This window comes from Gymnoscopelus braueri (genome assembly GCF_963280865.1).
Source record: "Gymnoscopelus braueri genome assembly, chromosome: 7".
Lineage (NCBI taxonomy): Eukaryota > Metazoa > Chordata > Actinopteri > Myctophiformes > Myctophidae > Gymnoscopelus > Gymnoscopelus braueri.
In genome coordinates, this window is record NC_137608.1 from 11,573,051 (window position 1) to 11,588,050 (window position 15,000).

Genomic DNA, 15,000 nt, shown 5'->3' on the forward strand with positions numbered 1-15,000 from the left:
GTGTGTGTGTGTGTGTGTGTGTGTGTGCATGTGTGTGTGTGTGTGTGCGTGCGTGCGTGACTTACCGACAGCAAAGCCCAGACACAGTGCTACATCAGCTATAGCGTACACACTGCCGTACACAGACGCATGGCGGATGTCCACAAGATAACCCATGATGGCCATCATGGAAGAATCTACCATACCTAATACACACACGCACATGCACACGCACACGCGCGCGCGCGCGCGCACACACACACACACACACACACACACACACACACACACACACACACACACACACACACACACACACACACACACACACACACACACACACACACAGTTAAACACACTCATACCTGGGAGCTGCCTAGTACTTTTAGTGGTCGCTTCGGTAACCGGAACGCTCGCCCCCAAAACACCCTCGCTCCCATCTTTTCTCGCGGACCACTCTCTTTGGTCGAGAGGTTGAGATTAGGAATACGTTTAGGGTTAGGCATAGTTTTACTGAGGGTAAGTTTAGGAATAAGGTTAGGTTTAGGCATAGTTTCACTGAGGTTAGGTTTAGAAAAAAGGTTAGGTTTAGGAATAACTGGTGGCGACCGTTCCGAGGTCCCCGAATTTGACCCGGGGCGATCGTGTTTTGGGGCGAGTGTTTTTGAATTCAACGGATCAGATGATGATTAATCCCTTAAACCCTATACTTAGTTGACCAGATTCCCAAGGGCTATGTATTAGGCCCCCTCCTGTTTTCGCTCTACACTAAACATCGCTGAAAATAGACGATGTACAGTACAAGCTCATCATATTGTGATGCATTGTGAGCTTGTAAGTCTGCCATTTTTTTTGGTGAATGTTCATCCTAGAATAGGGGTGCTAGGTCTCATGTTACATTTCTGGATTTGAACCAGTGAACATCCATGTTAATTTTGACAGCAAATCTTTATTTAGTTTTAGTCATCTTTTGAATAAAATTCCATTTAGTTATAGTCATATTTTAGTGATCTGAAATCACTAAAATATCACCCGTGCGCAACCAAGCATAAAATGATTTGTGCACTAGTCTATTTTCTTTTGGACAAAATTGCCAATATATTTAGTCATAGTCATCATAGCTTAGCTTTGATTTTGTTTTCATCAGTCGACGAACATTTTTTGTCATAGTTTTAACCGACAAAATTAACACTGGTGAACATGCAGTGAAAAACTGTTCTTACCGATGGCAAAGCCCAGGCCGGCATTTGGCACAATCAATCCATAAATACTGGAGGCTAGTGGAACCTGCACACACAGACACACACACACACACACACACACACACACACACACACACACACACACACACACACACACACACACACACACACACACACACACACACACACACACACACACACACACACACACACACACACACACACACATATTATTTGTTTACTCTTTTAGATGACGATGTCATATAGAGACTTGCAACAACCTTCAGATCCTAGATGAGCAATATGTAGCAAACAAAAATCTAAACAGTAACAGATTTACAAAGTGCTTTACATATCAAAGATAAAAACAAAGGAAATATTTAGCGAGAAACAATAAAAGAACGTTAAAATGAGGTAATGGCGGCATGGGGTTGGGGGAGGTGGTGTGGGGTGTGTTTGTGCCATTGGGTGGGGAGGTTATGGCGGTATAGCGGTGGGGTGAGGGTTGGCAGAGTGTAGTGGGTGAGTGGCATGGGGTGGGGGTGGGATGAGTTTATGGCGGTATGGGGGTAGGGGGGGTGGGGTGAGGTTTTGGTGGGGGGTGGGGGGTGGGTAGGTTATGGCGGTATGGGGGGGCTTTTTTTTCTACTTGATGAAATCAGGGATCTTCATATTATGGGGATTTATGGATACTAGAGGTTCGGGCCGTTACGCGGCCCTCACACCTACGTTGCACCACCGATCCGGCTGATATGCCCATATATGGAGATATCTCTATCCGTCAGTCTTTGTCCCTTTATACCCATATATGCAGATCCCTGATGTCATCAGTATATGCCCATATACTGTATGGGCATGCTGATATGCCCATATATGGAGATCTCTGTAACTGCTCCCTGATGTCATCAATATGCCCATATATTTATCGATATTTTTGGACAACCGAAGATACACACACGCACAAATGCAATTAATGTCCCTTCTCACAGCAATAAAGGCAGCTGAGCTACACTTGAGTCCATGCATTTCTCCTGGATGACTCAGGTTGTACCCAGTGGTGGAAAAAGTACTCAAATGTTTTACTTAAGTAAAAGTATCAATACTGCAATATAGAAATACTCTATTACAAGTAAAAGTCCGGAATTCTAAATTGACTTGAGTAAAAGTACAAAAGTATTGGTTGCCAATCCAACCTCAGCTCCATATATGGGCATAAAAATCACACCCAGTGTGAAGTGAGCGGTGCCTTCGATGAGTTAATTTCATTAAGCTATATATGAAGAACAATGTTAAATCCCTGTCGATTCATTTCAAGGCTGCTCCGACTGTTATTACTTTTAAGTATTTAAAAAAGAATTACTGTAAGGTATTTTTACTGACTTTATATACTTTTAAGAACTTTTGACTCATTTTAACAACATAGTATTTTTTACAGAATTTAAGTACTTTAAAGTATTTTTTATAAAATTTCAACAACTTTAAAGTATTTTTACGAATTTTAACAACTTTTAAGTATTTTTACTCATTTTAACAACTTTCAAGTATTTTTACTCATGTTAACTATTTTAAGTATTTTTACTCAATTTGTTTGCTCATAAATATTTGTACTCCCTTGGATTACTTTTTACCCACTGTAGTTACGTTTTAGTCACTTAAGTTACTTTTAAGTACTTAAAGTACTTTTACTCAAATTGTAGAGCGGTCATTTTAGTGCGTGCGTTCGTGCGTGCGTGCGTGCGTGCGTGCGTGTGTGTGTGTGATGTGACGTCACAGAATGATGTCAGAGCACGTCATCATCAAGGAAAACTGATTTGTTGACAGTGGGTCGTCATGGTTACTCAATATGTTCGAGTGAGTCCTGGTTGTCAAGGTTACCACTTCTGCTTTTCTGACATGATGGACTCCATATTTGTGTACAGCTCGTACCATACCACCATATATGGGCATAGTGATGACAGAGCGTGACATCATCAGTGACGGACTATATAACCGACCGCTCGCCAGCATACACTCAACAGATCGTCAAACTCTTTGATAACCAACATTTCTCAGAAATGTCTTTGATCGCTAGGATGTTCGGTGGAGGAGGAAAAAGAGGAAAAGGAGTAACAAAGGCACCTAGTCCTGCAGGTCCACAAGAGGCACTCCAGAAACTCCGGGAGACAGAGAAGATGCTAACCAAGAAACAAGAATTTCTAGAGGGAAAGATCGCCGATGAACTTCTCACCGCTAAGAAGTATGGCACAAAAAACAGACAACTGGCTCTGCCGGCCCTGAAGAGAAAGAAAAAGTATGAGAAGCAGCTGAGCCAGATCGATGGAACGCTGTCCACCATCGAGTTCCAGAGAGAGGCACTGGAGAACGTGCACACCAACACCGAGGTGCTCAAGAACATGAGCTTTGCTGCCAAGGCTATGAAATCCGTCCATGAAGACATGGACATTGACCAGGTCGACGACCTCATACAGGACATAAGCGAGCAACAGGAATTGGCTCAGGAAATCTCCGGCGCCATCTCGAAATTCGAAGGCTTCAGAGAGGAATTCGACGAGGATGATCTGCTGGCCGAGTTGGGTAAGCTGGAAAAGGAAGAGTTGGACAAGAGCCCGCAGGAGATCGGTGGGAAGGAGAACGCCCTGCTTCCCAATGTGCCTTCCACCTCCTTACCCGCCACACCTGCCAAAGCGAAGCGCGAGATAGAGGACAACATAGAGGATCTACAGCGCTGGATGAAGACCATGTAGACTTATACATCATCATCTTACACTACAAAAGAGTGACAAATTGCTATAGCTGCATAGCTATAAATTTGGATTGCCAAGGGGGAGCCTTGCTTGGCAATCCATCCAAATCCAGAGATCCGACACAGAGTATGTCACTTTGTTACAATAAAGAAGTAACACCCCATGGCCTAGACATCATATAATCATCAGCAGCTATCCTGCTAGCCACAGAAATCAAATAAAAAGAAAATGATAAACATAATACTATCCTATGTTATAAATTAAAATTGGCTTGGCCGGTGGCCATGCTGGTGGCGTGGGCTGGCCAGCCGGCCGGCGGGCGCACCTCTGACGTCACACTCATGTCACCATTTAAGGAGTTCCCAATGCAGCCAATGGGAGCATGCCCATATATAGGCATATACTGATGACATCTGTGATATCCATATATGGACATAAAAGGGACAAGAACTGACAGATACAGAGATCTCCATACATGGGCATATCAATCGGATCGGCGGTGCGACATAGGTGTGAGGCCCGCGTAGCGACTCGAACCTCTATTCTAGTATTATTAAAATTGCCTAATGTTTTGGCGGGCTGGCCCGCCGGCCGACAGACCACCGTCCCTCACTATAACTCAGACAAAACATATATAGAGTTCTCCAAACTCTAGAGACTCCAAATATGGAGTGTGTCATGCTCACTGTCTGTGACAGCATGACATCAGACCCAAACAAACCGTGTCGTCATGACATCAGACTCAGACTCAATAATGACGACCTCCCCATACATTATCCCGCTTATTACACGGCTACTTAATAAATAAATAAATTATAAAACGATAAACAAGGAAGTGTAGTGGAAATAGAATCACTTTTCGTTTTTTGCATCGTCTATTTCTCACTTCAAATGTTTTCAAAAACATTCTTGAGAGCAAAGTTTAGTTGTAAATGACATTGTTAGTTTTTTACATGGCTGTCATGTTGGATTACAGCATAAAACCAAGCAGCGCAGGTTGACATGAGGTGCTCTGAGTCTTTGATTAGCCTCTGAGCTCTCTGTTTTAGAGCTCATCGGTCATTATCAAGAAATAATTGATTGATTGATGTACTTTATTTAGTAAGACATGAGAACAGTACATGACAGTACATAACAGTACATTGAAGTACAAATTCACAATGCAAGGTCTACTAAACTGGAAATCTCATTAAGCACGCAGCTTGTTTAAGATGAGAACCCCATGCACACAAATCATGATGACATATAAGAGACAGACAGATATACACACTACTATACAGAATGTCATACAATCAGCTTTCAGGTTACTGGTATGAAGAGAGAAAAAAATATATACAAAAGAGGAAAATGAAAGAGGGGGGGGGTAGGGGGGGTTAGGTTAAGACTTAGACAGGGGCCATTTTCGAATTGCAGCCTCATCAATGACCGATGATTGACCAATCAGAATCAAGCATTCAACCAAGCTGTGCAATAAAGATAGATAATAGATGAATGAGACATCACATGCAGGTGGGATTTTAATTTGATCCTGGGAATCTTTATTTGTTTACTTTACAAGCTTGCCATTTCCTTTCCGCCTTTCTCTGTTCCCTCTTTACATTATAATTGCAGGTCTAGTCTGAACTGTCAGGTTGTAGAAGAAGGTTTATAAATTATTGAGAAAAAGAACGTTATCAGGGCAGCAAATGTGAGTATGAAACTCTCAGATAATCATGATAATTGATCACAGATGTTTGTCCTTGTTTTTTTACGGGGGCTACAGCGCCTACGAGGTCATTAAATCTGTTTAGCAAATCGGCCGACACTGATGAGAGGAGATGGGGAGAGTAGGAGAAGCAAGGGCTACGGTTCAAAGACGACACTAGAGTATTCAGAGATACCTTTATTGAACACTTAAAGGTTCTGAAGACTCAGACCATGCATAGCACTACAAGGTCGAGAACCTTGACCTTGATTATGTGTAGGTCCAGCAACATGAACTGTCAGGTTAAAAGACTCCAGTAGAGTTTATCAATTCTAAAAACGTTATCAAGGTAGAAAATGTGAATATGAAGGCATGAAGAATTAAAGGAGTAGTTCACCACAAAAATGACTTATTTTCTATCAATTACACAACACAAAAAGCCTTGAATTCATGGATTTGTTTTTGTCGCATTCCTAAGCCAATAATTTGATAACCAGCGGACTCTCCAGTAGGAGACTCAATGGAGGCCCTTTGAGTCTCCTACCGGAGACATTAGCATCTTTCCACCGGTCATCAAATTGGCTTACGAATGCGTCAAAAACAAAAAAATGTCCATGAATTCAAAGCCTCTTGGGGTGTGTAATGGATAGAAAATAAGTAATCCTTTGGGTGAACTACTCCATTAATCAAAACCCAATACCTTTGGAGTCAGATTTGTTGTTCAATGATCTATAATTCTGTAAAACTATCTTGATAACAGTATTTAGAGGATCAGGATCAGGAGTTTGTGAATATACGAATTAACTTGTAAGGAGTAAAATAATCAGATCCCTGGATCAGCAACATTACAATAAATCAATAGTAAGGAATATTAGGATCACATCCTAGATCAAAATAAACAACACGGAAGGAGGAAATGAAAGAACCAGAATAAAATAGAGAGGAAGGGAAGAAATAAAAGATGAGTCAAAGAAGGAAGAGAAGAAGAAAAGGTTCAAGTTTATTGTCACACACACACACACACACACACACACACACACACACACACACACACACACACACACACACACACACACACACACACACACACACACACACACACACACACACACACACACACACACACACGCTTAACAAAATAGTGTTTCTCACGGACCAAGGTGATAACACTAAAATTCAGCACACTTTCACCAACATCATACTCTACCGAAATATCATCACCCCACACAGGAAATAACTTTACAGCAAAAAACTGAGTAGGAAGGAGACAGAAGGAGGAGTAGAAGAAGCACTGCCATTTTTCACTTAAGTACAAGTATCAATACCACAATGTGTAAATACTTAAGTAAAAGCTCTGTATTCACATTTGACTTGACTGAGTAAAAGTACAAAAGTATTGGCAGAAAATTGTACTTGAAGTACCAAAAGTAAAAGTACTCATTATGCAAAGTCCCATTTCAGGTTTCAAAATAGCAGATCTACAGGATCTACAACAAAGTGACGTGTGAGCTTGTAGATCTGCTATTTTCTAATAGCTGAAGTACAAAATAGGGCTTAGTTGGTTAATGTATGTTTTGTCTTCTGCAAAGTAACTACTAACTAAAGCTGTCCAATAAGTAAAAAGTACAATATTTGCCTCTGAGATGTAGTGGAGTAGAAGTAAAAGTGTAAAAAACAATATATACTCAAGTAAAGTAAGAAATACCTCAAACTTATACTTAAGTACAGTACTTGAGTAAATGTACTTTCCACCACTGTAGGGAAGTATAGATAGACATGTAGACAGAGGTATAGTAGACCGATGGAAGGATAGGCGTATAGATGGAGGTAAATTATGGATGGACGGTGTTAAATTAAACTTACACACAGTAAACTGACGCCAACGATAAACATTCCCAGCATGGAGCACAGCCACCTGGAGAGACAACACAACACAATAAACACACTGCTTCTCTCGGTCACACACACACTCATCACACACGCACACGCACGAGCACGAGCACACACTCTGACTGACCTGCCCATCTTGTTTGCCAGAACTCCAAAGATGTTGGTTCCTATCAAATAGGACACGCTGGCTGGTAGGAACGCTATACCTGCAACACGCAAAAAAACGATAACTAACTGAAACTGTATTGTGTGTTTACAAAACTAACTAAAACTAACTGAAATGATAGACAAAATGCCCTTAATTTTCGTTTTTGCCAATTTATTTATAAGCTTAATAACTGATATTATATTTTTTAAATGCTATCTTTTCTTGAGTTCTTATTTCACAATACATACTCTGGCCCTTTTCAATCCTGCACCTGACTTATTTGTTTATTTGGTGCAGGATTGAAAAGGGCCAAAAGTATAAAAACGAGATTTAGAAAAAAGAATCTAAAACTAAAACTAAACTGAAATGAAACATCCAAAACTATTATAATATATATTATATTCATATATTATAATCACACATGCTCCACCTGGAGCCATATGGAGCAAAAGACACTGATCATCCCCTACATCGTCACTTCAGAAATGTATATATATATATATAATGTATATGAAGTGGTTTTGTAATAATAATCAAAATCTACAAAGTAACTAGTAACTAAAGTTTTAAAATAATTGTAGTCGAGTAAAAGCCTCACCGCCGTTAAATAAAAAGAAGAAGAAGAAGAAGAAGAGTAAAAGCCTCTGAGATGTAGTGGAGTAGAAGCAAAAGTAAAAATAATAATAATAATACTCCAGTGAAGTAAAAATACGTCAAACTTAAGCACAGTACTTGAGTACATGTACTTAGTTACTTTACACCACTGGATGTTTCTGTGTATACACTGGGGACTTCATGTATCGTCTTGGTGTTATGTTGTTGTTGTGTGCTCCTATGATGTTTTGCGCCATATGGTCATGCGTTTACTGTTTTTTACTGTTGGAACAGACTGTGAAGAAGAACATCCCTGAGGGGACAATAAATACTATTATTATGGTATAGCGGATCAGTGGGAATTAAAAGATCCCAGGGTAACGTACCGAGTTGCCATTTAGGGGAGCACATGGTCTGCATCATCCATATAGGTAGGGTAGGCTCTAGCATTGCCACGCCCATGTTGGCAAAACACAACGAGCCTATAGAACATATATAGCAAATAGGTTTACAACCTATATAGGCTACAGTATACACAGAATTATGCAACCATACATAAACAGATTAGCCATATATGAACAGATTTACAATCTATGTCCATATAAAACAGATTTACAATCTACAACATTCATAAATGATCTAAATTGATTTATTACTACCTAGACTCTATACAGTGGTGGAAAAAGTACTCACAGTTTTTACTTGCGTAAAAGTATCAATACCACCATGTAGAAATACAAGTAAAAGTCCGGTATTAAACATTTACTTGAATAAAAGTACAAAAGTATTGGTGTCAAAATGTACTTGAGTACTACAAGTAAAAGTACTCATTATGCACAATATCCCATTTCACAAGCTTCCAAATGTACAAAAATCCTTTGAAAATAGCAGATCTACAAGCTCACAACGCGTGGCGTTTGTAGATCGGCTGTTTTCAAATAGCCATGGCTGAAGTGGTTAATGCATGTTTTGCAAATGTTCTTTTTTTGTGGAGTAGAGAACAATATTTGCCTCTGAGATGTAGTGGAGTAGAAGCATAAAAGTATAGAAAATTGGTACTTCAGTACAGTGATTGAATAAAACTTTAAAAGTTACTTTCCACCACTGACACTAGATAGATAGGACACACTTAGATTCTAGAGCATCTAATTTATATAAAAAGATTTACAATCTAGAAGATCAATGTACTGAATAAAAAGATTTTCAATCTAGAGAGCATCCATATCTAACTATGTATTATAGAGCATCCATATATAAAACAGGTTTACAATGTAGAACATCCATAGGCTGATAGTTGAGCAGTGTGTGCTCACCTGCACTGATCAGAATGTAAGGGTCCTTCATCAGAGTCAACAAGGGAGTCCCCTCCACACTCTGAAACACACATACACACATACACATGTTTCTGAGTTAAACAAGTGTTAAACCAATTTTTCTGTCTATAGAGAGTATGCACATGCGTCACTTTTCCACCGGGACACACCCCCCTCATCTAGACAGAGTGGCAAAACATTGAGCAGCATTGGAGTTTGGAAGCGCTTGTTAGAAATCGCTCAATGGTCCTGCTTACCACCTGTTTCTAAATTGCTCATAGTGCAGGAGGCAGCAGGACGTTGCGTTATTGAAAACGAGCGCTTCCAAACTCTGACACTTATACTACGACACTTATACACTTATACACTAAATAATCGCCTGCACAGAATTTATTGAGAGAAAGTAGCTCATAAAATGTCTACGGTGGATTTTTATTAAACCCAAACTTTGCAGATAGAAAGAAGATAATTCAAGCTTTCCGTAAAGCTGCCATGTTGGGGAGTTTAACGCTGTTTAATACAGTCAGGTAGGACTTTTCTGTTCGGATGTATGGTCTGTCAAGGCCAGAAAGTTGTTTGTTGCCACTCAGTAGGCGTTCCCGCATAACTTCCGGGTACGATGATGTCACGCGCATAGCGTGACATCATCTATTCATTGTGAAGTCATAGAATCTGCACTCACCCCAGGAGAAATCTTAGATGGCTGCAGGATACACATCTGTAATGCTGAGACAGACAAGACAGATAGGTGAGCAGGCAGGACGGCAGGTAGATACAGGTAGAGAGACGGGCACTTTCTGCGTTAAGTACTGCTCTTTGTGTATAAACTGAGATTTTCTTTCTTATCCTTTCTAACTTTGCGCTAATCAAATGAGAAAAGATTTTTAAAGCTTGGCCAAATTAGTTGACAAGTGTGGGAGAATTACCGTAGAATTATTCCTTATTGATGTAGTGATATTATGTTGTTCACCTTTGGTTGGAGTCAAGATGCCACGATGGCACAGGCCTGGTATTTATGGTTTTGAGTACAGCTTGGTCCGGTGACACAAGCGTATAGCGTATAGCACATTTCAACAATTCAATGTGCACAAAACATTAAGCAAAGAGAAAGTCTGAGACACAGGACATTAGAATACAATAATAACAAAAGATACAAAAATAAAACAAGAAATAAAGAATAAAATAAAGTGGAAAATGAAAGGCAGATTTTTTTTTAGCTGTAATTTAAAATAAGTAAGAGTGGCTTCAAGATATGTGGTGCATAGAAACGAAATGCTGCTTCTCCATATAGCTCTGCTCTCTGCTTTCACTAGAGCAGGGGTCTTCAACAGGGGGTCTGGGACCCCTAGGGGGTCCTCAGAGTTACTGCAGGGGGTCCGCCTAATCTTGTGTGTGATAGGATTTTTCTTTGTTTACATGAACCACTTGAACCCTATAGCATCACTTTTCTGAGGGGAACATTAGCCAAAAATAGCCGATCTACAAGCTCACAACAACGCCTTCATGAACATTAACGTGAATACAACGCTACACAAGTCTATGAAAAAGTTGAATCTGCATCACAATTAATATTCTCTGCTTCATCTCTCTCTCACCTGCTTCATCTCTCTCTCAGCCCAAGGGGTCCTTGGGCTGAAAACGTTGAAGACCCCTGCACTAGAGAACTACTTGACCAACAACCCGAGTGTTTACTTCCATGAGCTCATCATGTAATAAACTTATAATCTTATCTTATAATGACTGTAGGAACACATGGAAGAGAATGAAAGACTTGGATGTTTAGAAGGACATGACAGAGGTCCAACTCATGAAGAATGTCACAGCTTTTTTTTCTCAGGTTGCAATGTGACACATCTCTCTGCATGATAATTAAACCTGAGATCAGTTGATGCTTACCTCCGTCAAACAAGGCCAAGAAGGCGAGGATGAGGAAGGGAGCGCTCTTCCCCACAAAGTCATACATCACACTGCCGAACGGAGCACCAACTACAACACACACACACACACACACACACACACACACACACACACACACACACACACACACACACACACACACACACACACACACACACACACACACACACACACACACACACACACACACACACACACACACACACACACACACACACAGAGACATAGAGAGACAGAGAGAGACAGAGAGAGACAATGAGATTAAATAAAAATTGATTATGGGATGTTAATCTTCAAGGTAGCATTCAATTACGCAGTTTATCCTAACATTTACATGGTAATATCAGCACCAAACATATAATATAGATTACATTTTTATATGTACATTGTTAAATTATCAACAAAGATCACCAAAGCACAACCTACTCAAACAAGCTTGTCTGCAGTGTTGATTTCGTCAACTAAAACTATGATGAAAGTTTTTCGTCAACCACCTTTTTTCACTGACGAAAACGAAATGAAAACTAAGCTATGATGACTAAAACTATGACTAAATATCGTCAACAAATAAAAACTAGACTAAAATGTTAAGGAGGGACTAGTGGAGAAGAGGTCCAGTAGAACTAAAAGACAAGTCATTTTACATTTGGTTGCGCTCTGAAAATAGCCGATCTACAAGCTCACAACGCGTTGCAGCGCGACGTGTTGTGAGCTTGTAGATCGGCTATTTTCAGCATGCAACCAAGTGTAAAATCAGCCATTACGACGCCATCAAGGCACCGCCAAAATACATAGTTGACTAAATCAACTGTAGATTTAGTCGACTAAAATCTTATGATATTTAGTCGACTGAAACTAGACTAAAACTAAAACATTTCAGATGACTAACTGGATTTTATTCAAAAGACTATGACTAAAAGTAAATCAAAATTTGCTGTCAAAATCAACACTGCTTGTCTGTTAACTGTTTTTAAATATCAGACACTACTGACAAACATCATAAACTAGGGGTAGGCCTATAAATGTAGACACTGCACTAATATTTGGCAGCCTTGGGTTTGCACAGACGCTCATTGAGTGGTCTGAGTATTGCTGGCTTGACCAAGAGAGAAGTGTCTTTCATCTGCTGTGACAGACAGGCGTGGAGGAGAAGATATCATGAAATGTCAACCTCTGTAGTATTTTAATCTATTCTCTTTGTAATATATTTCGTGGATACAAATAAGAATGTGTGAGTCTGTGTCTTCTCTGTGCGTGTGTGTGTGTGTGTGTGTGTGTGTGTGTGTGTGTGTGTGTGTGTGTGTGTGTGTGTGTGTGTGTGTGTGTGTGTGTGTGTGTGTGTGTGTGTGTGTGTGTGTGTGTGTGTGTGTGTGTGTCTTACTGAGGACTCCCATAGCCAAGCCTCCTAGAGCGATTCCCATGGCAACGCCTCTCTCCTCATCATCTGTATAAACGCTGGCTAACATACCCAGACCTACACACACGCACGCGCACACGCACACACACACACACACACACACACACACACACACACACACACACACACACACACACACATTAACAGTGTATAACAATGTTCCTCTCTATACCACCGCACTCTGACCCACTCTGGTGTGTTGTTGCAAATAAACTGTTAAAAAAATCAAGGAGGGTCACACACACACACTCAGGAAAGGTGACAGATGGTTCGGCTGTCCAGCCTTCATCAGTAAGAATCTAACAACAGTATTTGTTCCCTTTTAAAAGAGAGGAAGCAACCATGCCAGGAGATCAATCATCGTTAATGAAGGTGATGATGACACACCTCACACCTGGAAGATGTCGGGCGATGTGACTTAACGGGCACATACTCATTGAACTTGAAGTTGGAATAAACACAGCAAACAGTAATTAAAATCACATGGACAGCAATTGCTACTGAGGACATCAGGCAATTTTTTTATTAAATAAAAATGTCAAATATAAACCTATTCCTTAAAGTTTAAAGGGATATGTCACCCGCAAAATGCCATTTTTTTCCTATCGATTAGTCACCCCATGGAGACTTGAATTCATGGTATTTTCTGTTTTTGTCGCATTCCTAAGCCAATAATTTGATGACCAGCAGCAGTTCCGGTAGGAGACACAAAGAGTCTCCTTTGTGTCTCCTACCGGAACCACTGCCTACCGGTCCACTGGTCATCAAATTATTGGCTTAGGAATACGACAAAAACAAAAAATATCCATGACTTCAAGTCTCCATGGGGTGACTAATCGATAGAAAAAAAAGATGTTTTGGGGGTGAACTATCCCATTTCACTGATTTGACATGGAAATAAAAAAATCCCAATGCGTTGTGTGTTGAGAACCCACAAAGGCTGTGGAAAACTCTGTAGAGTTTTTTCTTGAACCTTTGAGGGAGAGCTCTACACAATTCAGTGAATTGAATTGAATTTATTTGGTGATCAAAACAGAAAGAGCACATCAGCACATCCATAAACAACACACACAACATCAGAGAGGAGAATAAAATCACAACAAAGCCCTAAGGCTTATTTCCATTGAGGTCCTCTAAAACAGCGGTTCTTAAAGAGATAGTTCACCTAAAAAAAAAAATTCTATTAAACCGGCAGCGGTTACGGAAGGAGACACGAAGGAGACTCTTTGTGTCTCCTACCGGAACCGCTGCTGGTCATCAAATTATTGGCTTAGGAATGCGACAAAAACTAAAAAATATAAACTAATCAATAGAACGTTTTTAATTTTGTGGGTGAACTATCCCTAGATAGAATTTAGGCAGTGAATGCCATCACCTTTCTATGAGAGAAGTGAGTTTACCTCTCCTTTTGGTCTCCTGAGAGACAGATTTTTTTGTTTTGAAGAAAGCCAGTGATCCACATTGTTTAAGGGATGGCGTCAGGGCATTCCACACTTTGGTGGCAGTGCAGTAGAAAGAGAATTTACCCATGTTTGTTCTATAGGTGGGTGGTATCAGATTGTGATCATGTCACTGTGATCTGCTCTGTTTAGCAGCAGCTTAAATACTACATGATATGCCCATATTTTCCTGTTGATCTGAATATGAAAAAAGGTTTATACCACCCCTCTGAACCAGAATGAATATTCCCTCCGATCAGACCACATGGGAACATTCTCTTCCAATTGAGGTGTTTACATGAGGCACTTCTATTCTGATTGAGCCGTCATTCTGATTATAAGTGGAATAGGGTTCATGTGAACGAAGTTCATTGTCAAAGTTAAAGATCTCTGAAGATCTCTAGTCAAAGTGAAGACCGTGGGGGAAAGAGGTGAAAAACCATCAACAGTACAGTAGGTGTCAGTGACTTTGACCAGTTTCACTTTCAAAACCTTTGCATGATGCATGTCACACAAACAGAAGGCGATGCGTTTTGTTGATATACTTTTTTTTTTCATATAGAGTCCTATCCACAAATCCACCATTTAACTTCCTCAATCCACATGATAAAAACCATTGGTGTTGTGTGCCGCATTCTGTTTGTGTGACATGATGCAAAGGTTTTGAAAGTGA

At 40.2% G+C, this 15,000-nt stretch overlaps 2 protein-coding genes and 1 long non-coding RNA gene across 3 annotated transcripts in view; 1 reads left to right on the forward strand and 2 right to left on the reverse strand.

The window, feature by feature from the left end:
* LOC308089548 overlaps positions 1–15,000 on the reverse strand; it is a 204,518-nt gene that overhangs the window by 166,492 nt on the left and 23,026 nt on the right. The gene's annotated exons all lie outside the window — the stretch shown is intronic.
* Positions 1–15,000, reverse strand: part of slc18a1 (solute carrier family 18 member A1) — a gene marked incomplete at its 5' end in the record, with an annotated part of 21,792 nt that overhangs the window by 2,777 nt on the left and 4,015 nt on the right. Inside the window, 9 exons of the mRNA XM_080432623.1 lie at positions 66–185; positions 1,203–1,266; positions 7,473–7,524; positions 7,627–7,705; positions 8,628–8,723; positions 9,555–9,615; positions 10,237–10,280; positions 11,451–11,540; positions 12,853–12,945. Of these exons, the coding sequence (XP_080288749.1) occupies positions 66–185; positions 1,203–1,266; positions 7,473–7,524; positions 7,627–7,705; positions 8,628–8,723; positions 9,555–9,615; positions 10,237–10,280; positions 11,451–11,540; positions 12,853–12,945 (699 nt within the window). The remainder of the gene's footprint in view (positions 1–65; positions 186–1,202; positions 1,267–7,472; positions 7,525–7,626; positions 7,706–8,627; positions 8,724–9,554; positions 9,616–10,236; positions 10,281–11,450; positions 11,541–12,852; positions 12,946–15,000) is intronic.
* chmp4bb (charged multivesicular body protein 4Bb) lies at positions 3,236–3,925 on the forward strand (the record flags this gene model as incomplete). Its single annotated transcript, XM_080434335.1, has 1 exon — positions 3,236–3,925. The coding sequence occupies one exon, from the start codon at positions 3,236–3,238 to the stop codon at positions 3,923–3,925; it is 690 nt and encodes a 229-aa protein (XP_080290461.1).